Here is a 27,104-nt window from a genome sequence, read left to right as displayed (position 1 = left end):
TCTGTCCTGGGACTCTGTACCTGAGGCTGTCTCTCTCTCCCTTCTGTCCTGGGACTCTGTACCTGAGGCTGTCTCTCTCTCCCTTCTGTCCTGGGACTCTGTACCTGAGGCTGTCTCTCTCTCCCTTCTGTCCTGGGACTCTGTACCTGAGGCTGTCTCTTTCTCCCTCTATCCTGAGACTCTGTACCTGAGGCTGTCTCTCTCTCCCCCCCTTTCCTGGGACTCTGTACCTGAGGCTGTCTCTCTCTCTCCCCCCCTTTCCTGGGACTCTGTACCTGAGGCTGTCTCTCTCTCCCTCTATCCTGGGACTCTGTACCTGAGGCTGTCTCTCTCTCCCTCTATCCTGGGACTCTGTACCTGAGGCTGTCTCTCTAGCTCTCACTCACCTCTTTCTCCTTTCCCATGGGAAAGCCATGAAACTCACCTTAAACACCTGTACATCCTGGCAGTGATAAAGTAACCATAGTAATGTATCCTGACAGGTTATACACTATGGTTAGAATTTGATGAATGTGTACTTTATGCCATGTAGAGTAAATAGCATCTATTAACAACCAAGCAGGATTCAAAGATATGGTAAAGGGAGGTTATTGCTTTTTAAAACATGACACTAACAGTGTAAAAGTGACAGTATCTATTTGGTTATGTGTATTTCATATTCCTTCTCCAATACTAATTTCCTACTTGTGATCTAGTCTCCTCACTTTATTTGGATCGTGCCTGCCTGGGTATGGCTTGGTTTTGTTCTGCAACTGTGCCAGTTGTAAACCCACCCAAAAAGGAGTCATGGAAAAGCAGAAAAAGAGGCAAAAAAGTCAATAATTTGCAATGTTTGTATTTTTGTCTCATTTTCACAAAACAGGTACAGGGGAAGGAAAAGCCTTTCAATGGAACCTGAGGTATTTTGCGTCAAGCAGCCTAAGGTATCAGGATTTTCTTTTCAAAACGTACCTAAATTCATCACTGTTCTTAGATATGTTGCTATTTACACAACATAATAATAATAATAAATCAATACCAATAATTATAGTAATCGGGACAGCCTGCATCTTCTCTTAACAAGTTTTTAAATAATTATAACATCTTTTAAAAAATCTAGATAGTAAAAGGAAAGCCTCCGGCTAGGAAGGGAACTGAACACAGGAAATCCAGGTCTGACCTTACAGCAGCACAAAGGTATAGGTCAAAGGTCAAGGTTTGCCATACAGAAAAGCTAACCAAAAGGAAAAACCACATTTACCTAACATCATAAATAAAGACAACCTCGCACCAGGAGAGCAATAGCATTCGTTCATTCACTTCTGAATCACAACAGATCCATTCTTGTTTCATCCCTTCTGTTTTGTTATCATCAAACCTTTGGAACATAAGAGAGAGAAAGAGAGCAATAGATAGATAAAGAGACAGATGGAGAGTAAGCCAGGGAAGTGAGAGAGGGTGGGGGCATGCATTGTGCTGATGTGCCTGCATTTGTGTACCCTGCACCGGGCTTGGCTCACTGAAAGATCCCCTGAGAACAAATAAAAGGTGACGGGTGTATAGTCGTGTTTGTGTGTGTGTGTGTGTGTGTGTGTGTGTGTGTGTGGGGGTTCTGCTTTAGGCTCCTTTAGTTTCCAAACACCTTGTAATTCTGTGTATACATGTATGTGTGGAATATATGAGTCTACCATGTGAACTGTGTGGATCTACTTGCATATACCGGTTATTGTTTTCATAAACCCAACAAAAAAAATCAACAGTCCTTCCTAAAGTAATTCGGCTCTTTAGAAGAGGTTTGAATGACGTTCCTCAGTCTCGCTGAAACACACACCAACAGTCTCCCAGTTGATGTCCAATTCACTTTAGGAGCCCACCAACATAATAAATAATATATTAAATACAGTGAGGAGTTACCACAGTGAGCACAAGACGTCATTTTTGCATCTTTCTGATGCTTACCAAAAGGACGCTTTTTACAACTGAAAAGATGATTTCTTCCACCTATTTTCAATGTCTTTTCCAACATAAATACAAATGTAAACATCTTTTCAATGTCTTTTCCAACTCCTCCTTCATGTTTTGTGCTCATAAAGACTCATTAAGCCACATAAGAAACCCCTCAGCTGACTAGCACACATCTGGTCATGTCACCAGGTGTTACAGTGTGTTGGCAATCTCTTAGGAAGCGGATGGGATACTGGTTTTTGAAGAGTAACAAAAACATTGCTTTTGCACGTCAAATGAAGCCCATAACGCATCAGTAACCCCACAGATAAGGAACAGCTTATATTGCTTGCGTGTATTTGTGTGTCTGTGTGTTGTAATATTTGCATGTGTGTTTTATAAATACCTTACAGCAAAAACTGAGATCAACAAAGGAAAACGTCCACAAAACATTATATTATTTCTCATTACCAGAATGAACAGATAAAATAAATTAAAACTATAACTGAGAAAAAAATTGTTTGATTAAAAAGTCCATTAAAATCGCTATATACTGTATATTCATATAGTATATATATATAGTATTTGTCTGTCTGCCACTAGCCACTCTGGAGCATGCTCAGTACAGGCTGGGAAAAGGGGGGCATGGGTAGGGGTTAGACATTAGGGGGTGGAGTGAGACATGCGAGTACAGAACTCCACAACTGGGAGGGGGGAAACATACAACCCCTCCCACCCCCCAAACCTCAGCAACCTCACACTGTTTAACACTGGAAACATAGGAGTGGACGAGCATTGTGGGAAAATACACTGTCAATCTTACTAGGAGTCCTCATAAACCAGAATGTCTTCATAAACCATGACATCATTAGTCAGAATGTCTTCATGGACAGTGATGTCCTCATAAACCAGAATGTCTTCATAAACCATGCTGGGCTGACAGGCCAACATGGAGGGTCCTTCATTGTTTTAATGCCGTACCACCATTATAATCTCTTAGGAGAGTCGGAAACAGGCTCTCTCTGCGTTGTGCTGTGGTGCCTTTCTGGAGTAAAGAGCTCTTTTGAAGTCTTTGTAATGAAGGACGTGTTGGGGGGGGGCAGACTGGGCCATGCAGGGGTTGAAGTCGAGCTTTGGGAGGAAACCGCTTGGCTGTCTCAGAGGACCCAGTATCACTTCAAGAGTGCATTACATCTGAGACTTTTTGTCAAAGGTAGTGCACAATATGAGGGATAAAGAATCCTTTGGGATCGGCCACTGGGTCCTTTTTTTCTCTAACTGCCACCATCTAGAAGCAATCATAGTCCATATTTCCGATCAAGCTCCACAGCCTTTATCTCTCCCCAGTGTCCTTCCTCTTCAGAGCTTAATTTGGTAGTGTTGTACAGTACCAGTCAAAATGTTGGATACTCTTATCCATTTAAGTGAATGGATAATCATGTCCAAACCTTTGATGGTACTCAATGTTTAGTTCATTGACATTATTAGTTCATCGATGGCCAGCTGAATCCCATCTCTATGCCAGGAGCACTAACTGGCTAAGGGACTCCCTCTCTGTCCATCTGTCTTCTCAGATTTTGAGTCTTTAACACTGTCTTTGTGGGGACTCGTAAATCCCCCAACCCCCCCCCCCCCCCCCCTCAGGTCCGTTTGCCCCTGGGGCAGGGCGGTTGTGGTCTGGAGTCCGGTTTGTCAGGACACCTCAATGATCTCCATGCTTCCAGAGAAGCTCGACTGCTTCCCGATCTTCCCCAGCTCCTCCCGGGAACGTGTCTCGGAGATGCCCTCCTCAAACTCCATCTGACAGCTTCGCCTCTTGAATTGCTTCTCGTTGCTGTTGGAGACCGCGCTGTTAGGGACGGTCGTCGAGGAGTCCCTCTGTGATGGCACCGCGGGTGATGACGATGTAGTTTTGTCCCGCGTCACTTTCTCCCGTAGCCGCACCCCCTCGCTGCACCCAAACGCCACGTACGCCGAGCTGCTTCCGAATCGCATCTCCAGCCCTCCTCCTCCACCGCCGCCCAGCTCCATCCCTCCTTCCCCAACCTCATCGGCCCCGAAGTACCAGGGGGCGTCGCCAGTGGGGGTGACGGGCGTGACCGGGGTGGTGGCCTGCACAGTGTCTCTATGTTTGGTCCACATGGTCCCGGAGCCCAAACTGGGCAGGGAGAGAAGCATGGAGCCCTTCAGGCTCTCGTCCAGGCTGGGGCTCTTGTGGACGGGCAGGGAGCGTCCCAGGGCCAGGCTGAGTGATTGGGGGTGGGGGAGGTGGGTGTGGACTGGGGAGCTGCCTGTGGATCCAGCTCCTCCAGATCCAGAGCCGTACTTGCCTTTCCTTCTGGGCCTGGACGATGGGGGACCTCCAGAGCGAGCGCCCCCTTCGCTGGGACCCCCGGTGCCAAGACCTCCAATGCTGCCGCCGAACCCCGGGGAGGGGAAGGGCGACTCTGCTGAGCCAGGGCTGTCAGGGGCGGGGGAAAACTGGGAACAGACACCGTTGACAGGGGGGCTATCCAGTTTACACAGCTTGGGCACATCCTCAGAGTGCGTGGGAGCTGCTAGCCGCGGGCTCTGGGGGCTGCTGGGGGCGTAGACAGACTTGATATCCAGGGAGAAGGAGCGCTTGAGTCGGTTGGTGTCCAGGATTCGCTCGGCCGACAGGTGGAGGCCATTGAAGCCTTGTTGGAGGGAGGTCGGCGAAGGGAGCTTCGGCTCTGAAGGCGTCCGGGGCTCCGCTGAAGAGTCATGGTGACCGTTGACTTCTGAGCCCAAGCTGACCCCGTTGACCTCTGAACCCTGGGGTTGACCTTTGCTATCTGAGGTCTTGTCGCCTGACAACACCTGGAGCAGCCGCAGACCCTTTTCAAACTCCAGCAGCTGGCCCAAGAAGTTAAAGTTGGGCGATATCGAAGGACGCCGGTCCTTCACAAACCTGGTAAGGGGGAAACAAGTGAGCAAAATATTAGTTCCTGTTGAAATCGGGGCTCCAGTTGCAAAGTAATGCAATACAATTAGTTTGTAAAATTCCACTAACCTAATATTTATTGTTTTGTTGCTTTTATTCAGGTAACATGTTACCTTTGGATGATCTGGTGTAAACTTTCACACAATAGATTATCCTATGTTTTCCAGACAACACTAGTCCCTATTGTACACTTCTGTCCAGTTCCTCTGGCAACCAGAAGAATTTCACTTCTCACGCTGGTGGGTAAATATAAGCGTCTAGCGTTTCGTCAAACACTAAGTAGCCTCTTTAAAGACGCTGCAACTTAAGCTCAGCTGGCAAGGAGCGACGGCGTACCTGTAGGCGTCGTCCGATGACAGGCCCATTGTCTTCATGATGTATGCGATGGCGATGGTTGCCGAGCGTGAGATTCCAGCCAGGCAGTGCACAATTACCATGCTGTTGGACACCTTGGCTTTGTCTGTGGGAAAACAAACACAAATGAAACACAAACGAACACGGGACGCCCGGCCGCGGAGCTCAGTCCGCCACGGCCTGTTTGGCGCGGCGTGGTCGTTGTTGATGCTTCTCAGGATGTGGGCGTACCAATGAATTCGTTGGTCTTCTCCAGCCAGGGCAGCAGTTTCTCGCAGTAACTGTCGTTGACGGGGATCCGCATGAAGTGGCTCTCGCTGATGAAGTCGGGCTTCGGGCAGGTGTTGCTGGCGTTCAGCACGTACGTGATTCCGCTCTGAACCATCAGCTCCTACGGACGAGATGGGAAAGGGTTTGAATGGTCGTTAGAGGGATGGTGGAGTGTTCACGGCCCTTTAGAGGAGGCAAAGACAGGGGCAGAGACAGGTGACCTTCGTGGTCGGATTCCCTCTCTTTCCCAGTGGCCACTCACTTTGTTGAGAACATCTTTCTGGGATCCCAGGTAAAGGTGCGGTAGGATGCGTGTGGGGCCGACGTTCGCTACGGGCAGGCAGGGCTGGGATATGCTCATGGGCAGTGCCGGTTTGCTCTCACACAGCCCGGGGAAACAGGAGGAAAACGCGGCAAAGCCCCCTAGAGGAGATACAGAAACAGAGGAGGCCAGTTAGACTTGACGATACACAACATTTTCATCGAAACCCCCCCAACCCGACTGCTTTGAGACGGACGCGCGCTTTGGTCACGCAGGGATTCACGACGGAAAACGCCACGTCCTCTGTGTTCTCGGTTCCCTGGTTTATTTGCTGTCGTCTCAAGAATGCAAAATACTGTGTCTCCCTGTGCGTTCCCTACATGTTACAAACGTGTTTTAGCATCTTCGCCTCATTACTTCAAACTGTGTACACACATGATAATTAGAACGTAGGCGGGTGTCTCCTGACCCGACTGAGCAAACGTTCTGACAGGGAGTTCTGAAGGCTGCCCAGGAGTGGGGAATGTGTGGCTGGCCCTTTAAGAGCTGGCGGCTCCACTTTTGGCCTGTGTGTGTGTGTTATAGACTGTGTGTGTGTGGCTCTGTTTCCTGCATGAGCTCATGTCCTGTAGCAGAACATTGCGTCAGTGTTGGGGAATGGGAGAGGCCACAGGTGCAGGGCCAACACAGAGGCCCAGTAACATCCCTCTGACAACCGCGCAGCACACACACACAAACACGCACACGGTTGCGTGCTTGCACGCAGTGTACAGTACACACATGCGTGCACATGCACGCAGCGCACGCACAACCATGCAGTACGCAAAAACACACGCACGCGCGCACCACAGTTGACAGTAGAGACGCATGCATACGCAAAACCCCAGGAACACATCATCTTCCATACACATTCGCTCACTCTTTCTAAGTCTGACTCATACAAACACACACATCGTTACCCTGTATTACCATGGCTGTTGAACTTCTGGGTGTGTGTGTCGGTGGGGGGGTCTGACCTCGTCCACCAAGGGAAGGAGGAAGGAGCAAAGTGCTTCAAGAAAACCCAAGGAACACTCTCGCACACACATGAGCAAACACACATGAGCAAACACACATGCACACTAACACACACACGCACAAAAACTGCTGAACTAACACCCGCCACATGACAGTTACACACACACACACACACACACACCAGGGTACAAGGCACTCACACTCAAATTAAGTCAACACCTCAGTAACATATACCTGAGACCGTAACCTCACTCTGACCTGCATGTCGTTTGGTTTTGAGCAAAGTCTGCTGAACTCAACATGGGTCGGAGAGGAACTGATGAGTGCTAAGACTATGCTGACCCACGGACAGGTTGGAGTGACAGGCCGATAAACTGACAGGCAAGGCAGACAGACAGGGCTTTTTACGGCGCCTGTCTCTTTAAGAGCAGAGGAGAGAGGCGGGGCTGTCGGTTTCCAGCTATTAATGGCAACTGGCAGAAAGATGACATCACCGCTCCACATGTAGCCGACAGGCCGAAACAGAAGGAGGGAAGGAAAAACGGACAAAGACAGAGAGAAAGAGGACGCTCCCGCTATCACTAACGGAGCCCCCTGTCCTTCGGTTGGCACGCTTGGTTCCAGCAGGAGTCAGTGACTGCACAGATATAACTCCTCCTGTAATATTCATTATACTCAGTCACCTTTCCTCCTGACGAGGTCCGTTCAACGTGCCACTTACAGAACAGTAGACGGAAGGATCCCTTTCAGGTCTTTGAAGGATCTCTTCCTGGTCGAGTGTTCTCATGCTTTCTCAAACCCGCTCTTTTGCTCGCTCTCTCTGTCTAGGAGTAAGTTCCTGGACATTTCTAGATAAACAGGAAAAACACGTCATGTAAGAAACATTTCCCTTTTCATTAGAGGACAACGTTAAAGAGTTGTCGAGAAGATAAGGAGGGGATATTCTGAGAAACTACACTGGGCGTTCACCATGGATGTCCGATCTAAGAATCCTCTGTAAATATGTAATAACCATTTAACGGACACTTATCCAACGCCACTTCCAATCAGGTTCAGCCCGAGTATGTAACCCAGCCCGAATGTCTTCATCAATAATACCTATTAAACGTATTACAACTATGGGCAACTACACGTATAAACCAGTGGCAATCAAATATAACCACAAATATTGTGTGTAGTATCTTATTTAGGCAACGTGTCAATTAGGCTGAAAGGCTCCGGCCTCTGACAGGCTACCTAGCAGACAGGCTGTTATTGAATCATCCTTCACAGAGGACAAAACCACCACAAAGAGACCGATTTAGAGACATTAGTGTGAGTTGTGTTTTCATATGCTTACATATTCATTTAAAAACCTTTTTTTGTTAATATGTTTTTGGACAAAAGAAAGGTCTGTAAAACCTCAACGGATATGGTAGAGAACCACAAATGGATTGAGAACGTGAAGTCTCCATAAAAAGCATTCTAAACATTTTTACACAGAATGACATTTCATCACTTCATCGCTTTTCCTCCACTCTGTGCAAAACAGATAATCTTTGACGCTGCAGTGCTGCCTTTGCGCGAAACGATCTAACGTCTTTCTTTTCACATACAGCACACTGAGATGACACATTGCAATTGTGCGTCTGGGTCTATTGGGGGCTATTATGTTGCACGTTGCGTCAACTCCCATCACACACAAAGCCACACACACTCACGCCGACACCACTGGGCTGTCCAAAGGTTTACAGAGGGCCTGCGCTGTGTTCATAAGGCTCTTAGTCACCGGCGATAACACAAACTCTCACTGTCATTGTCCCTGGTCAGCTGACCTTCAGACTTATCACTGCCATGGCAACAAACACAGAACCATGCGGCAAACTGTCAGGCTTATTGTCTCTGGAGCGCTGTCACCACGGAAAAACCCACCGTGAACACACACACACGTGTACTATAGAGTGAGCTCATACTGTATACACACCCACAGAAACACAGAGAAAGTACCCGATTATGTGCCAAAGTCACGAAAAGTCATATCGACCAAAAGAAACGGATGACATCTCTCCATTCTAATCCAAACACACATCTCACCGAAAAATACCCCATGACACACCGCGGCTCCAGCTGTCGGAGCAGACCAAATCCTACAGTAAACCGACGCTGACATCACCTAGCCTTCACCACCGCCATGTTCTGCGCGTTTCCTTCACGCTCCGCTCCACATGGTCTCGGTTGCCGCCGCCGCCGACAGGACCGGTTCCATTCACCATTATGAGCTGAACAAACAAACTTGGGCTGGCTGCGAAGTCGCCACCTTTCATTCCGACAGCCGACTCACCGGGCCCCTGGGGTTGAAAGAAGGGCACTGTGTCGCCACGGCCTTCACCAGCCGGCGCTGACTTCCTTTACCCCACCCCCCCCTCCCAAATTCAGCCCTCCCCCGCTCGGTCGCTTATATCCCCTCTTTCCTCCGCGGGGAGGTGTAAGGTAACAAACACAAATCAATAGGTTCTGAAGCCACTCGACATATGAATGAATTTCACTGAGTTAAAAGACATCTGGAAAGCATAACACGTCAACATCTGTCAATGAGCTACAGAAAGAAATATATATATATATTTGCTGTAGTAAGTTCATGTGGACAAAGAAGCCTTTTTGTTTCAAACAGAGAACACTCGGTTTGTGTTGTCACATTTGGAGAAGCAGCACAAATGCTGCTTCACGAACACTAGCCCCATTCCCCTTTTCTACAACAAGTCTTAGTCACAGTTGGCTGAACTGATCAGTTTTGATACGAGGTCAGTTTGTATGGCCTTAAAGAACGGATATTGACTGACGAGAGAGACAGAGAGGATGAGAGAAAGACTGTTACATTACACTGTTGGTGCAACTGACCGACCCTTAAAGCCACTTCCCTCTGTGTGTGTTTGTGCGAGTGTGTCCGTCTTAGAGGCTTTCAGCTGCATTGTGCCTTAATGGAGGGGAACACACATGCACGCACAAATACACACCCTGCCCCCCCCCCCCCCCCATCCCAGGGGCATTGATTTGCCTGAATAACTGCCCTCCTTCCGTGGTTCATACGAAGAGACATGACGCCATCCTCTGTGCCCCTCCAGCTGTCCACTCTGCCCTGGGACATTAGCATTTCAATGTCCCCCCCCCACTATGACATCATTGCACACATGCACCGGTCCACAAAGAGTCTGCCACAGCAGCAGGGGCCGAGAGGGGCAGCCAGCAGATCAGAACGTCACAAAGGACGCGTATTAAAGGGAAACCTGTATCTGTTAATGAATTCATGTTACACTATGGATAGCGTGTGGCATAAAGAGATCTAAATATTATGCTAGTGTCAGCATGTGGCTACCAGAGATGGATCTGTTATAGTGGTGTTAGCATGTAGCTAACAGATATCTATTTATTATGGTATTGTTAGCATGTGGCTAACAGGCATCTATGTGATATTATATATTTAGCATATGGCTAACAGAGATCTTTTTATTAAGCTGGTACTATTGTGTGGCTAACGGAGATCTATACATTATGCTAGTGTTAGCATGTGACTAACAGAGATCAACAGTATATAAGGTAGTGTCAGCAAGTTGCTAACATCAATACAGGGCTGGCCTTAACATTTCAGGGGCTCTAAGTGAGATTTTGTTGGTAGGGACCCCAGCCTCACACCCAAATATTTTAGTGGCCCCTCTTGAAGACAGACAAGTTTAAAAGAGGTTTTAAAATTACATTTTCTACAATTTTCTACATTTTACCATGAGGTGTAGAGAAAGTGTTTCCATTTTGGAAATACATTTCATTTGAACTGTTCCTGTTTTGCCACAAGGGAGAAAGCACAAATGTGCAATGTTACAAGTAATTTCCCGCAGTTCTCCCAATCATGCCAACACTTCCCATGTTAATATCACCTGAGTGACAATGAGTACAATTAACAAAGGAGCCTCTGGGCTCCTAGACACAAGCGCTGTGTAAACGGTACATCTGTGACCAATAGATGTTTGGATAGCTGTCCAGAACAAGCGATCTAAAAACGTCTAGCTCAGAGGGCCAACGGAGTGACAGTTTAAGGAAAACATTCTGAAGTGCAACAGGTGTGACTGAGTTGAGGTAGTGAAACTGGTCTGTAGCAGCCAGGGTAGATGACCTCCTGAGGGCAACGCAGTCTGAAAATAACCACCGCAACACCTCTATTTCCAACAGGTGACAGCCAACGTGTGATTCTGTCTCCCTCTGAGCCAACGAGTTTGACACCTTCTGCCTTGAACTGCACACACAATGAAGTGTGAACACGACCAGGTGTCGAGTCCTGGGGTCACTGCGCTGAAACCTGTGCTGAGACAAACTCCTACGCCACGTCTATACATAGAGTGACACACACACACTTGAAGACACGCACGCACGCACACACACACTTGAACACACATTTGTTCTCCTGCTGTGTGTAAGGTGTAATGTGGAGAACACCTGTCTCAAATCAATTACACTGCAAAAGTGGCAGGGACAGAGGAGACGCAGACAGGAGGCAGACGCAGGAGACGGAAAGAGAGAGGAGACAGAAGAGACGCTGTACAATCTCTCCATCTTTCTCTCCTGTCCACCTCCGCCCTGCAGGGCCCGCTCCACCCGTGTTCAGTTTGCCAGACTCCGAGGAGAATCAGGATGTGCACGCTCCCCTAAACCGTAATCCGCGTAATGCCCTCCCTCCCTGGCCACCCCAGCCCAAGTCAGTACGCACCTCTCAGCTCCCTCCCCTCTTTGGACCGACGGACTCTGATCTTCAGCCTCCTGTCGGACTCCTGCAGGACGGGCCAGAAGCAGTCCTCTGCCGGGGCAATGACCACGTCCAAAGGCATGGCTCTCAACACGCTCAACATACACGCGTTCTGGTGCGCTCCCGTCGGGCTGACAGACGTCCGGACCGGGGAAGTCCCCCGGGGAAAAGAGTCAGCAGAACGGCTAGAGGAAACCAATCTGGAGAAGGGCAAAATACCCTGACAAGCAGAAGACGGCCCAGGTCCGAAAAACTCAACAAAAAAAAGCAAAACACTTCTGAGTCGTCGCTTCCCAGGCTGGTGTCAGCCAAGACCGATGTTCTCACCTAAGATGGTCCCGAAGTCCAAAGACTGAACTTTAGTCCCAGGAATCAAGAGAACAGAGACAACCCGGTTACGGAAAGCAAGCTACTCCCAAACATCTTTAGGTGTACCTTCTGCAAGTTCAACGAGCCAGTTCTATGGACGCATCCAGCTCAACATCCACCAAGCATGTTTCTCCTACACTAGTGGAAAGACAGAGACACTTGGAGAACTTATGAAAAGACTCCCAATGAAGACAAGAAACAGGAAAAAGTGTTCTCTGTTTATGTCTGCCTGTCTGTCTGTCCGTCTCTCTGTCTTGTGCAGTGTGCCTGCAGCTGGTACTGCGTGTGTCTCTCCGAGTCTTCTCCCTGTGTGTGAGCCCACGGCCAGGAGAGCAGTACCCTATTGTTGTAACTGCTTCGCTTTCCCTCATCTCTCATTGGCTCAGTGGCTCTTGCTCCTCCCTCTCTCTATTTTCTGTATAAAGAATGACGTAGTGGATCTTTCGCTCTCTCTCTCTCTCTCTCGCTCGCTCTCCTCTTGCGCTCAATCGCTCAAGGGCTGAATGAGCTCACTTGCCGTGAGCTCAGGCCCCCGCCTCTGCCTCCTCCCTCCCTCCCTCCCTCCCTCCTCCAGTGGAGCCAACGCTCCGTCATAGCTAATGTCTAAGGCATGTAACCACATTCCTTACTCACCAGACAAATATGCGGCCACCTCAGGGGCCTAGCAAGCCGGAGCAGGGAGAGACAGCTCGTTGGAATCGAGCAGGATGCACACCATGCCTTTGGGTTTAATTATGCGTGCTGGGCTTTACAACGCGTGTCTTGATACAACCAGCAATAGACGTCCCTGCCTCGGAAATACATTACTCAAACTACCTTTAGTGATGCGCACACAAAACGTCTCGCTGTACGCCATTAAATTGGGCATGTTTTCTGATAGCTTAGTGCATGTTGTGAGTGTACAGGTTTTATTATGCTGGTGGGTACAGTAAAACAATGGGGATGTGACATTGTGGGGATATTTTGCTGGTCCACGTGAGATTAATGTGTTTCGTATTGGAATATTTCTGCGTTTTTATCGTTGCTGTGATGCATGGCTCAACCTTAAAAGACCCAGGTTGATTTCTCTGTATAATTAAAGGTAAACAAAAAGGTTAAGTAGGATTTTGAAAGGAAATAACGCAATGCTAGTAGATGTAAAACGTGTGCGTGTGCGCAGAGAGGACGCTAATTAAAGTGTGAGTTTACAAACGGCTGTGTACTGAACACCGCATACATGCTTTTAATTAGATACTGTATGTTCACGCTGGGTGTGTTGTGTATCGCACATTACTGTCGAAGAGCTTACTGTCCGAGTGTGAATATATCAAACCAGATGCACCAACTTCAGAGAATACGTGCAGGCCAATATCGGTGTGGCTATTGGTTTGTTGCATCAGCATGGGAGAAGAGAACCCGTTGAGCTCTAGCGGAGATCCATTATCTTGTGCGCGCGTGCGTGTTGAATAATTGCCTAAGATTTCCTGCGCTGGTTCTTTTCTTAGGCGCCTGTGTTTGGACACTTCTAACTTGGGAACAGTGATGAGCTGCAAGAATAAATACACACACACACATTTGTGTTACTAACCGGTTGGAATTCAGCACTTCTTCCATCATAAATGTAACTTTCTCTAAACCTAACCCATAATGTTAACCCTATCCTATCCTAACATCTAACCTTTAAGAAGTGTATACCTTTTCCCCTTAAAAGACCAGTTCTGTTTGTTGTGTTTCTATGGACCAAGTTTCCACAGAAACGAGGATTAGAAACTCTTAAATAATGACTTTGATCATCAAGTTGACTTGTCACTTTAATCATCTAAAACAGTGGTTCTCCAACCTAAAAAAAGATATGTGTAGCCCCTAACTAGCACAAATGGTTCACCAAATGAAGGACTCATTAAGTTGTGTGTGCTTCCTTTGAAAATGATAACACATGCAGCAATAGGGGAAGACAGGTTTGAAACCCCTTGGTCTACAGGATTAAGCAAAATGTTAAATCATCTCTGTTTGTAAATGACTTCAACATGTCTTTGTCATTCACTGTCTTTGTTAATGACCTCAACATGTCTTCATCATTCACTGTCTTTGTAAATTACCTCAACATGTCTTCATCATTCACTGTCTTTGTAAATGACCTCAACATGTCTTTGTCATTCACTGTCTTTGTAAATGACCTCAACATGTCTTTGTCATTCACTGTCTTTGTAAATGACCTCAGCACTGTGTTGAAGTAAAAACTGAATGAGCAACCTTGTTTTTAGCCACCTGGTTGAGGTAAGGACTGGTCTCAGATCTGGGATTAGATGACTGTTGTTCTTCAAGTGGCTGACTGAGGTTATTCGCTCATTTCAACACAAGTGCTGTTCTATATTAATATTATTTCTACTTATTGTTATTACTATTGTAGCAAAAACAGTGGTTCGCGGTTTACATATTGTATACTATTTTTTGTAAACTTTGACAATGTAAGTAACCTCACTTTCTGTGTCAATAAAGCCTAGTGAATAGAAGAGAGGAACAGAGACAGAGAGATGGACAGAGAAAGAGGAACAGAGAGAGATGGACAGAGAAAGAGGAACAGAGACAGAGAGATGGACAGAGAGATGAACAGAGACAGAGAGATGAACAGAGAAAGAGGAACAGAGACAGAGAGATGAACAGAGAAAGAGGAACAGAGACAGAGAGATGAACAGAGAAAGAGGAACAGAGAGAGATGGACAGAGAAAGAGGAACAGAGACAGAGAGATGGACAGAGAAAGAGGAACAGAGACAGAGAGATGGACAGAGAAAGAGGAACAGAGAGAGATGGACAGAGAAAGAGGAACAGAGACAGAGAGATGAACAGAGAAAGAGGAACAGAGACAGAGAGATGAACAGAGACAGAGAGATGGACAGAGAAAGAGGAACAGAGAGAGATGGACAGAGAAAGAGGAACAGAGAGAGATGGACAGAGAAAGAGGAACAGAGAGAGATGGACAGAGAAAGAGGAACAGAGAGAGATGGACAGAGAAAGAGGAACAGAGACAGAGAGATGAACAGAGAAAGAGGAACAGAGACAGAGAGATGAACAGAGACAGAGAGATGGACAGAGAAAGAGGAACAGAGAGAGATGGACAGAGAAAGAGGAACAGAGAGAGATGGACAGAGAAAGAGGAACAGAGAGAGATGGACAGAGAAAGAGGAACAGAGAGAGATGGACAGAGAAAGAGGAACAGAGAGAGATGGACAGAGAAAGAGGAACAGAGAGAGATGGACAGAGAAAGAGGAACAGAGACAGAGAGATGGACAGAGAAAGAGGAACAGAGACAGAGAGATGGACAGAGAAAGAGGAACAGAGAGAGATGGACAGAGAAAGAGGAACAGAGACAGAGAGATGAACAGAGAAAGAGGAACAGAGACAGAGAGATGAACAGAGACAGAGAGATGGACAGAGAAAGAGGAACAGAGAGAGATGGACAGAGAAAGAGGAACAGAGAGAGATGGACAGAGAAAGAGGAACAGAGAGAGATGGACAGAGAAAGAGGAACAGAGAGAGATGGACAGAGAAAGAGGAACAGAGACAGAGAGATGAACAGAGAAAGAGGAACAGAGACAGAGAGATGAACAGAGACAGAGAGATGGACAGAGAAAGAGGAACAGAGAGAGATGGACAGAGAAAGAGGAACAGAGAGAGATGGACAGAGAAAGAGGAACAGAGAGAGATGGACAGAGAAAGAGGAACAGAGAGAGATGGACAGAGAAAGAGGAACAGAGAGAGATGGACAGAGAAAGAGGAACAGAGAGAGATGGACAGAGAAAGAGGAACAGAGAGAGATGGACAGAGAAAGAGGAACAGAGACAGAGAGATGAACAGAGAAAGAGGAACAGAGACAGAGAGATGGACAGAGACAGAGAATGTTAAGAACCCCTACTGACTTGTTGACAGGTGGTCTTCCTGGGGTCCAACATTTAACAGAAATGTTTAAAATCACAATAACATATGAATATAGAAAATCTAAAGTCAATGAGAGAGTGATATAGAAAGACACGCAATGACAGAGAGAGAGAGAGAGAGAGAGAGAGAGAGAGAGAGAGAGAGAGAGAGAGAGAGAAAACTAGGTCATATGGAAACAGGTCACCAATCATCTTGGAAAATCGTTACTCAACACAAACAAAAACACACACAAACAACAAATCAGTGTGGCATGCATTGGTTTTCTGAAACAAAATCACATTATAGGATTACACATTTTAACTTATTATCGCACGATTTGGGGAATTTTCCAAATGGGATTCCTGGAAAATATATTATTTTGTGAAAATCAGTGGGACTGTGCAATCCCAGCACACAGGCACTAATCTGGAAATGGTTTCAAACTGCAGTTTGGCACCCTCTAGTGGCCGACTGATGTTCCTGTCGTGCCCGATGCCGAAGCGCTCGCCACCCACTGAACGTACTTTAAGTTCATGTAAGTTCATGTCTTTGAGTCACCAACTAAGTGACCCTCGGTAGATGAACTTGTGTTATTTAGCGGGCCCTTCACTCCTCTCCCCGCAGGGTAACGAGGCCCAGAATAGCAGGTGTTTAATTGGGGGAGTGTGTTAAAAAACGACAGGGGAACGCTTTTATTTACTGCACACGTGTGCCGGCCGTGCCATAAATAGGTGCGCTGGTCAATATGACCCCACTCCCCCCTCGCCCGACCGAGCCAGACCGAATTACTTAGCTTTTATGGGTGAGGGCCTGTTACTGGGACAACACTACAAAGTGTGTACACATAAACATGAGAGACAGCGGGGGAGAGAAAGGGAGAAAGAGCCACAAGAGGAGTGAAGACCAGAGGGAGCATCGGACCTAATAACTTATGGCCCCCGGCATGTAGGCCTACAAGAGAGGGGGGTGTTTAGAAGATTCCCAAAACCAGGATGTGTGGAGCCCTTGCACGGGCCAGGTGGTCTAGGAGAAGCACGCGATCCGTCAGTGACAAAGGTTTTAAAAGTTTGCTTCTCAAAAAAACAGCTAAATTACCAAAAAGCTGTTACTTCCAACAATCTAATGCGACTGTCCAACTGTCCAAAGAGATATTCGTTCAACTGTCCAAAGAGATATTCGTTCAACTGTCCAAAGAGATATTCGTTCAACTGTCCAAAGAGATATTCGTTCAACTGTCCAAAGAGATATTCGTTCAACTGTCCAAAGAGATATTCGTTCAACTGTCCAAAGAGATATTCGTTCAACTGTCCAAAGAGATATTCGTTCAACTGTCCAAAGAGATATTCGTTCAACTTATTTCCAGTGTTTATTAGTCATATAGGCATTTGATTTGTATTACATAAACACCTACTTTAAACACAAAAATGTATACATCCAAGATGTTTCTTATTAAGTTTACCTCCACCACAAATAGCATTTATGAACTGTATGGCTTTTGCCACTACTAGCTGTTTTAACAGCTTATTAGCCATTCGTGAATGACATTGATACAATAACTATCAACATAGCTGACGATAACTGACTTTTCCGTCAAATGAAAAGACGAGAGAATCGTGTAGCCGGTGAAGTGTTTGTCCATCCTGTTAGGCTTCCTAGAATGTAAATACTGAAGGTGGCAGCCAGCAGATTTTTGTCTGTCCTGAACAAATCCTCAAGCATGATGTGTTTTAACTGTGACTGGAGTCGAACACGTGACCTCTTGTTCCTTAGTCCACGTCTCTAACCACTCAGGATTTAACAAGGGGTAGTCAGTCAGGCACTCACTCACTCAGTCAGTAAGAGATTTTCACTCTTCTAGGCCGGCGCCCATTTAAGCGGTCCTGCAAAAATCTATGACTCTTCTAGTAGATAAACACATCTTGAAATGTGTTGCAGGTTTGGTGGATGAGAAGAAAAGAAAAATGACAGATTTGTAGCTTCCAAACGACCCAGCTATCAGCACTCATGCAATGCCAAGGTAGAGATCAGTGGCCGAGTTAGGGCTTCCTTTGTCTTCCAGTTAGGCAGCGCTGAGCCAAGTGACTACAGGGGAGCTCCATGGTTACGGCCCGCCCTGTGCCGTGCGTAAGGGAAGTGAAAATGTGTCAGGCTAGGAAGGAGATAGGATGGGCTGGGATAGGATGTATGCACACTTGACAGGGAAATACAAATGTAGAGAGAGATAGAGGGGGGGGGGTGGCTACAGGATGAGATGGGTAAAGTGGACAAAGGAAATGATGAAGTATAACCTTCTAGCGCACCTGAGGGGACAGGCTGTCAACGCGCGCTTGAACCGGGTCGAAGACTCTCAGAAAAGTCCCACAAAAACAGAGTCGCTGCCATGCTGTACATTGCGGCTCAGTGTTTGAATCATCAATTGGATATCACAAAACTGGGAGAAGATCCCAATGGCAGGTCAACCTCTGACTTAGCCAGGAGCTAATCAGCTGCAAGCCTGCGTGCTATGTCACCAGGGACAATCATGTAACAGAGGAACACAGTCTAGTTGAAGATGCCTTGGTGTGAAAAGAGAGAACGATACTGGATTTAATTTAGACTGAAGGTGGGTGCTATGGGTTTTGGACGAGAGCGAGCAGTTGAGCCGGACACTGATATATCTGTGGGTGTTGACATACTTTAACTCTGACCCTTTCGGGGAGAGGATTTTCGGGGCGGACAAGCAGGAGGGGGTCAGAAAGAGAAACAGTCCCAACCCTACAGTAGGTAGTGGGGCATTGGTGTGATGGGATGTGGGTGCTGGGTACAGGAAAGGAATCCCAATTCAAAATGTGTTTGCTATAAGGCGAATGTGATCGCGTGCGTGCAATCTCTTGGTTCAATCTATAAGGCGTTATTGGTATGAGAAACATTTGTCCACATTGGCAACGCAAGTGAAAAGTCAGAAAGATAAAAATGTTTGTCTCTCTCTCTCTATATTTTGCTCCATCTCAGGGACATCCAGCCCTCGGAGGTTAAGTGTCATTCTACACTACAGGATCATCTGTCAGGAGGATATCGGCGGAAAGAGACGTGACCCCGGGACAGACTACCCAACAGGAAGGTGGGGAGGTTAATGAAGGTTAATGAAGTGTGTGTGTGTGTGTGTGTGGGGGGGGGGGGGGGGGGGGGCTGGTTGTCAGGGGATTAGAAGACGGCCTGCTCCATCAGTGATGTAATGCCTGGAGGAGAACAGAACACAGCTGCCGTCATGCCTGGGGGGTGAGGTAGTTACTGAGGGACAGAGAGGGGAGAGGGTGGGAGATGGTGAGGTACCACAGGGGGTGGGGGGGGTCAATCCTCTGTGTGTGTGTGTGTGTGAGTGACTAAGACAGTACCGTGGTGTGTGGAGATACCCTCTGATGGTCACATGGTGTTCTAGGACGTGACTGATTGATGCCAGACCCCCTTCATCTAATCTAATCAACCCCCTTCCCATGAGAGGCCTGAGGAGAACAGACACACACACACACAGACACACACACACACACACACACACAGGGGGTATGGAAAGCCATCATACTGCCCGTAGGAGGGAAGTCATCAACCAGATGAGCTCCTTCCTAATCCCAGTGTGAGGTATTCACTGGTGTGTGGAGGTGATGGTGTGTGTGTGTGTTAGTAAGTGGTTACCAGAAGACGATGCTGCAGAGTTTCACAGTAAATCTTAAAATCAGCTTGTGTTGGACAGGTATGCTTTTCACGCTAGACCTCTGTACTGTGGCTGGTGTGTTGAGTGTGTGTGTGTGTGTTGAGTGTGTGTGTGAGTGTGTGTGTGTGTGTGTGTGTTGAGTGTGTGTGTGTGTTGAGTGTGTGTGTGTGTGTGTGTGTGTGTGTTGAGTGTGTGTGTGTGTTGAGTGTGTGTGTGTGTTGAGTGTGTGTGTGTGTGAGAGTGTGTGTGTGTGTGTGTGTTGAGTGTGTGTGTGTGTGTGTTGAGTGTGTGTGTGTGTTGAGTGTGTGTGTGTGTGAGTGTGTGTGTTGAGTGTGTGTGTGTGTTGAGTGTGTGTGTGTGCTTACCATATCATTATGACGGTTGGGGGTTGGATAACTGGTTACGTCATTGTGTGCGTGTGTATGTTTAATTTCAGGCTGTCAATCGGCGTGCTCCAACAGAACTCATGGTTAATTCATTTTACTGCTCATAGGAGGCAGTAGCACATCTGTCACTGGGAGACTCTGCTTGAAATAAATACTGGCAACTATTGACTCGATTTCAATTTCTGTCATCGTCCAGAAGGGAGGAGCAACTGGACCGCAAACCAAAAAAGTAACCTTTCACTCGCTTTTATTTTGCTCTTTCGTTCTTCGTCGGAGAGCGTTATTTCGGTTTATCTCTTCGCTGCGTACGTCTGCTGGAGGGACGCCTGTACACACACACACGCAGGCGCAAATGCACACTGCATCAAGGGGTGGGCTGACACGGCCGGGATAGATGTGGGCTGAAGCCAAATCAGGATAGTGTTAATTAGCTCCCATCAACGCCGCAGGCAGCTGACAGATTGACAGGTCTCAGAACAGATCTTACTGGGCTTGAGGCCCCACCGCCCCCATCTGCTCGTCTGTCCGTCTGTTCGTCAACATCAGAATAGCCTTTATTCGTCAAGTACATTTAAATCTTCTCTGATTCTTACTTGGTGTTATGGTTCTGAGCTAGACAATGTAAGGACAGAATACCCTCAATATAGACAATGTAAGGACAGAATACCCTCAATATAGACAATGTAAGGACAAAATACCCTCAATATAGACAATGTAAGGACAGAATACCCTCAATATAGACAATGTAAGGACAAAATACCCTCAATATAGACAATGTAAGGACAGAATACCCTCAATATAGACAATGTAAGGACAGAATACCCTCAATATAGACAAACGTTCTGTTCTCTCTTTAGCTCTTGCAAATGCTTCTCTCTAAATTTGACATTTACGTGCTTTATAGGAATGGGAACCATTTGCCAAAAGAAAGTGGGAAAAAAACACAGACAAAATGTATGAATAACAAGGAATAAATATGATGAATACAGTAAGAAAAGTAGAAGAAAAACAAAAAAGTAAACATTACACAACATTTTAAAAAGGAGAAAGGTCAAGTATTGTCTTATTAGCTTTGTACACTGTTACAATAAAAGAAGTACGAATGACAAGAGAAAATAATTAAATAGAGAATATTGGTAATGTTCACAACGGTCACAAAAGTTGCTGCTGTGGTTTTTATTAATGTAATTTAATCATTTCATTTTACATTTTGTCTTTCTATCTTTGTATCTCTACCCTCTCTTTCTCCCCTATCTGTCCTTGTATTTTTCACATTTCCCTGTTTTTCTTCCCGTTTCTATGCTGATAAGATGAGTTTCACTCTTATCAGCCTATTCATCAGGACATGTCATCAACAGGAAAGCATGTTGCTGCTAAACTGTGGCTGCTAAATTCCAGGAACTTTTGAAAAATTCCTGGAATTTATCCTGGAAGAACCTAACCTGGGAAAAGCAGAAAACAAATTTGAAGTTCCTGTAATTTAATATAAATCAAGAAATCAAAGTATCATGAAGTAACGCTGGAATGAATTCCTAAAAGACAAACAATGCCTGAAAAAAACTGGTTTCCTAGCTGGCCTGAAAAAGGCTTCAGAAAATGCATTCCAAGACTCCTTCCAACTGGTATAATACGGACTCTAAATATCTGGTTATATTCATGCCACGACAAACATCTATGTAAACATGAACCTCCGGGAGGAATGTGTCTGGGCGGGACAGCCCAGGGTTATGATGTGCTTTCCCATCATGCCCCTGGAGAGATACGGGGATATTGCGTCCGTTGTTTGTGTGTGTGTGTAGCGGACAGTGACATCATTAGCAGAGTGTCCTGACAGAGAACAATGGGGCCACAGATGAGAGTCCCAAAGGGACTGGCCATTCCGTCCCCAAACACATCATCTACTTAACGGCTCTATAAGGCCTATATCTACGGCTTTGACAAACGCGCACACACACACGCACTGTCAGTTTCACACTCCCACCCTGGAGGACCATCACGTCACATCTGAAACAGGAAGTGGATACACAAGAAAGAGGAAGTGTTGGGTTCGTGGCAGCATGTGTGTTTGTTTATCTGCGTAATACGTGGGTGTCTATGTGTGTTTTATATACATATATACACATATAAACATGACCTCTGCGTCTGTATGATAGAGAGAAAAAAGAGATTGAGGGAGAAGGCCTGGAGAGATGGCGTATGAACACTCGGAATGATGACACGTTCCTCCTAGGGCTCCACTCAAACGCCAAATGTAGCTGCCGCTGCAGCGCAGACGGACAAAGCCTTTATCGGGAAATAGAAGCGGGCAGGGGAGTTTGAGGATGTAATAAGTATTTACAATAGCGCCTTGTCTCTCGTGGGTGTGTGTGGGTGAGTGATGGCTGTGTATTTACATGAGTTGAAATTCAAGCATGCGGTAGACCTTTCCAAAAGCCCCACATTCTGCCCTTAACTCTGTGTTATCCAAAACCATCATATTCGGCCTTCCCCCTGGCCGCGTGATGTTCCCGCTACCCCGAAAACACCTCCGTGCCATGGGAAGGCCGTTTCAAGTCTGACTGCAGCGATTTGCTAGCTACTGAAGGAACACTGCGGCAGCCGTCGAGCTGAACAAGGAAGCGGCGTAGTGGCACGCTAGAGACGAAGGGGATCACAGTCAGGCGTGAGAGGAAACAGGAATTCCCCATTGTTTTACGGGCCTACAGCATGGCAACATAAAGTGGGAATGAATCAAATCTAATGGAGCTAGCCAAAGCCAAACTGGAAAAGAACATGTCTTTTAGGAGGTCTTCAAATTTGCAGGGGGGAACTTGGATATGTTTCTAAGAACACCTTTTAAATGGCAGACTGTTTTAGAAGCTTAAGGGGGTTTGTTTTTGGAGTGCGTACGTTCTACCAAGCATTCTCAAAGGAACTATTTAAAAAGGTGTTCTTTGATATCCCCTGTGAAAATTGGAACTCAGATTTCCTCAACATCCTCCAAGATATTTTTTCTAGAGATCAGGGTAGAAGGGGGTAGATCCTCCTTCTGTTGTCATGTTCCACTGAAGACGCCTGCTAATCATGTGAAAGGGCAGTGTGAAGAGGTGACATTTAAATATACATTTGACATTAATTTTACATTTCAGTCAATAAGCAGTCGCTCTTACCCAGAGCCACTTACATTAGTGAGTGCATAGATTATTTTGTGCTGGCTCAAACCTTGACGCATATCGCATCAACCGACACAACGCCATGCCGAACCTTTCATCGGAAGCGATATATCCTCCGCGCACGCGATAGAAATGAGGTGACCCTGGCGGGAATCGAACCCACACCTGTGACGCTTCAAGCACCGCCCTCCGCGGATGGAGCCACGCGGGAGCAAGAACGACACTGCCGAGAGCGGAGACAGTGGTGTAATGTTCCCGTGCCGTCTCATGACCGTTTAACGCCATTCACCCATTAAAACCAAGCGTGATGAAATGACGGGCGCTGGGGAGCATTAGTGTGTTGGGTTTGTGTGTACTCTGTCTAAACATCTGTGTGTGTGTGTGTGTGTGTGTGCGGTCGGTGTCTAAGTCAACGTCTCTCTGTGTGTGTGTGTGTGTGTGTGTGTGTGCGGCCGGTGTCTAAGTCAACGTCTCTCTGTGTGTGTGTGTGTGTGTGTGTGTGTGTGTGTGCAGCCGGTGTCTAAGTCAACGTCTCTGTGTGTGTGTGTGTGTGTGTGTGTGTGTGGCCGGTGTCTAAGTCAACGTCTCTGTGTGTGTGTGTGTGTGTGTGTGCGGCCGGTGTCTAAGTCAACGTCTCTGTGTGTGTGTGTGTGTGTGTGTGTGCGGCCGGTGTCTAAGTCAACGTCTCTGTGTGTGTGTGTGTGTGTGTGTGTGTGTGTGTGTGTGTGTGTGTGTGTGTGTGCGGCCGGTGTCTAAGTCAACGTCTCTGTGTGTGTGTGTGTGTGTGTGTGTGCGCGGCCGGTGTCTAAGTCAACGTCTCTGTGTGTGTGTGTGTGTGCGGCCGGTGTCTAAGTCAACGTCTCTCTGTGTGTGTGTGTGTGTGTGTGTGCGCGGCCGGTGTCTAAGTCAACGTCTCTCTGTGTGTGTGTGTGTGTGTGTGTGTGTGGCCGGTGTCTAAGTCAACGTCTCTGTGTGTGTGTGTGTGTGTGTGCGGCCGGTGTCTAAGTCAACGTCTCTGTGTGTGTGTGTGTGTGTGTGTGTGGCCGGTGTCTAAGTCAACGTCTCTGTGTGTGTGTGTGTGTGTGTGTGTGTGTGTGCGCGCAGCCCCTTTAAGTCAGTGGGGGAGTGGGGGTAGAAGAAGAGCAGGAACATAGTGAAATCACGTCATGTTGGAAACATTTGGCAGCAGCGCACACACACACACACAGACACAGACACACACACACACACAACCCAGCTGGACTGTTTTCATTCCATTTACAGGGGAAAGGGGAGGATGAGATCAAGCTCATCCTCCAGGCCAGGGAGATGAAGTGACACTGTCAGAAACACAACATTATTACATACGTTTCCAGGGTGCACATAAGATGAAAAACAGCACCTCTGTATGTGTGTGTGTGTGTGTGTGTGCGCGCGCACCCATGCAGGCATGTTGCTCCCATGTCAGCGACTGTAAATATCAGAGTCTTTTTGCGTAAATGTGGACTTTTAAATATGTGTCATAGGCCACATTCAGAAGAAGTGATGTCATTAGTATTACGATAGGTCAGCGCTTTCACCTTACTGCTCCTCGGGTGGGGGCTGCCTCGAGCGGGGTTAGATGTGTGTGGGTGCGTGTGTGTCCGGACAGGGAGGAGAGCTCACGGGCCACTGGCGCCAAATGTGACGACGGCAGGAGTCTGGAACTAAATATAGACCTCTGTTCTCAGCACCATGAAACAGGAGAGGAGGCAGGAAAGGTAGGAGGAGGGGACCAAGGTAAAGGAGGAAAGGGGAGGTGAGGGAGCGCGAGGGAATGTATAAGACCGGGGGGAGGAGGAGGTCATTGAGAATAATGTGCCGGACCTCTCTGGGGAAGCTCAGCTCACCTCTTAATGGGACCACTGGCTTACTGTCAATGAAATCATTGATCTGACGGGAGTCTCAGGAGCGTAATGGAGAAGGAGGCTGTAGGAAGAGAGGAGGGCCGGGTTAGAGAGGGATGACCGAGAAAAGGAGAAGTCGAGGAGAAGGGGTGAGCGCAGGGCCGTGACACCTGGCCGCTAACCACAATACAACTGTGATCTCGATGACCTCAGCTGCGACCGGCGGTGTCGCTAAGACGTGCAATCACATGATCCCTAACATCAACCTCACATCCATCATCACCCGTTGTTTGTTCAGCTTAGTTCTCAGTAATGTACGGACTTTGTTGGAGATGGCAAACACGCCAAACAGAAATATGTGGAGTTTAGGGTGGCTTAATTGACAAGCTTTATAATCAGTGTCTTAGCAATGAATGCTAGTAACATGTGCTGGGATTATTCACCAGTTACTTCCACTTGGCCACGTTGGATGGAGCACAGTATTTACAATCCCACATACTGACTAGTCGGGCTAAAACTGGAACGGTCTGTGAAAGGCTCCGGCCCAATGGCCTTGGGATTGATCTACTCAGGCTGTTTATAGCCAGTAGGAAATGCAGATTTGCAGCCAGACGGGAAGGAAGGAGAAGCAGAAAACTGCCATACTAAGATGCCATACGAAGGAGGCCCAGACTAGTCACCCTACAGGCCTACTTAAAAAAACACAGAAAAAAGACGCCTATATACACTTGCGCGCGCGCGCACACACACACACACACACACACACACACACACACACACACACACACACACACACACACACACACACACACACACACACACACACACACACACACACACACACACACACACACACACACACACACACACACACACAAAGATACACAGACCTCCTTAAGTAGCATTGGAATACCTCTGTGAACGGTTGCATTGTGAGAGACTGACTCCCACTATTACCTCACCTCCTCGGTGTCTCTCTCTCACACACACACACACACACACACACAGGGGCCGCCGCCCAGTTTTATAACAGCATAGAGGAATGACACATAACTGGATTGACCTTTGCACTGTAGACGGTGCAGTCACACCCAAACATCTAATCTTCAGTTCAGAGGCCCTGCAAGCTTCTGTGTGTCAATAGGTGTGTGGCTGTGTTAGCGGCATCCTTTAATCTCCTAACGTCTTCCAGCGATGACGACTCTGTTGTGTTTGTCTTTGCTAGGCAGGCTGACAGGCAGCCTAGGACTCAAGGTTAGCATGTTAGCATTACATTAATCACTGTCATTATTAGTCAAGAGCATATTGGCTGTAGTTATGTAAGCATTACAGCCATCATTCCAGGCCTTTTAACTGTTAGCATCTTAGCACTACAGCTGTTACTCAAACCTGCTAACAGTTAGCTTGTTAGCATTGTAGCCAGTATACTCCAGGTCTGACAAGCGCTCAAAGAAGAAGCTGTATAATAGCAGCAGGATAAGCAGATTAATGCTGACAGCTACAGGTAGACAAGAGCAGAAGCTGTGTCTCCCTCGCATTCTGGCGCAAAATGGCTGCCGAGTATTCCTAATGTCGGTGCGACGCATGGGTGACGTGATGATCACACAATGTAAAAAAAGCATCGGACGGATCTTGAATGATGACAGTCAGGTTTCAGTCCTCGACTGTGATGTGGGGGGGCATCTAGATACAAGTGGCACTTCCTCTGCCTCGGTCTCTCTTCACTTATCGTACTCTACCTCCCCCTCGCCCCCCCCCCTTTCCCTCTCTAAATCAGTGACTCAGTGGGAGTGTAGCTTTAGCAATCCAGGGAAAAACACTGGCAGATGGCACAAGGAGAGATTAGGAACAGCCACTTCACATCTGTAGACCGCACGCACGCACACACACACACACACGCACGCACACACGCGCGCATGCACAGTCTCCCACCTGCCTTCCGCCTATATCTTCCCACCTCAGCAGAGATGGCACACCCGACAAACGCACTGCTGTCTTTGTCTTTCCCCTCAACATTCTCCCAGCTGCAGGTGGCTCATTCTCAGCTCCTCTGCCTCAGACTGTTGCTCTCCTGCATCTCATCGCCATTCCTCTAATATCACTCTCACGAGTACATCAGCCAGTAGTTTCCCCCGTTCCCCCCCATCTCTCTCTCGTTCCTCTGCCCCCCCGTCCCTCCATCGTAGG

General features: G+C 47.3%; 1 protein-coding gene across 4 annotated transcripts in view; it reads right to left on the bottom strand.

The window, feature by feature from the left end:
- Window positions 1-819: 819 nt before the first annotated feature.
- dusp8a (dual specificity phosphatase 8a) overlaps window positions 820-27,104 on the bottom strand; it is a 52,665-nt gene continuing 26,380 nt past the window's right edge. For 3 of the 4 annotated variants that reach the window (XM_010866306.5, XM_010866305.5, XM_010866307.5), the window contains exons 4-7: window positions 5,775-5,935; window positions 5,474-5,633; window positions 5,225-5,348; window positions 820-4,855 (exon numbers count right to left, since the gene is read on the bottom strand). In XM_010866306.5, coding sequence (XP_010864608.2) covers window positions 3,616-4,855; window positions 5,225-5,348; window positions 5,474-5,633; window positions 5,775-5,935 — 1,685 coding nt within the window. In that variant the 3' untranslated portion in view covers window positions 820-3,615. Of the gene's footprint in view, window positions 4,856-5,224; window positions 5,349-5,473; window positions 5,634-5,774; window positions 5,936-11,526; window positions 12,383-27,104 lie in introns of those variants that run through there. The other variant, XM_010866308.5, reaches the window with a different exon arrangement.

Source organism: Esox lucius, chromosome 19 (assembly GCF_011004845.1).
Source record: "Esox lucius isolate fEsoLuc1 chromosome 19, fEsoLuc1.pri, whole genome shotgun sequence".
NCBI classification, from domain to species: Eukaryota; Metazoa; Chordata; class Actinopteri; order Esociformes; family Esocidae; genus Esox; species Esox lucius.
The sequence above is the reverse complement of the archived record's forward strand: the minus strand, read 5'-3'. Positions and strand labels throughout refer to the sequence as shown.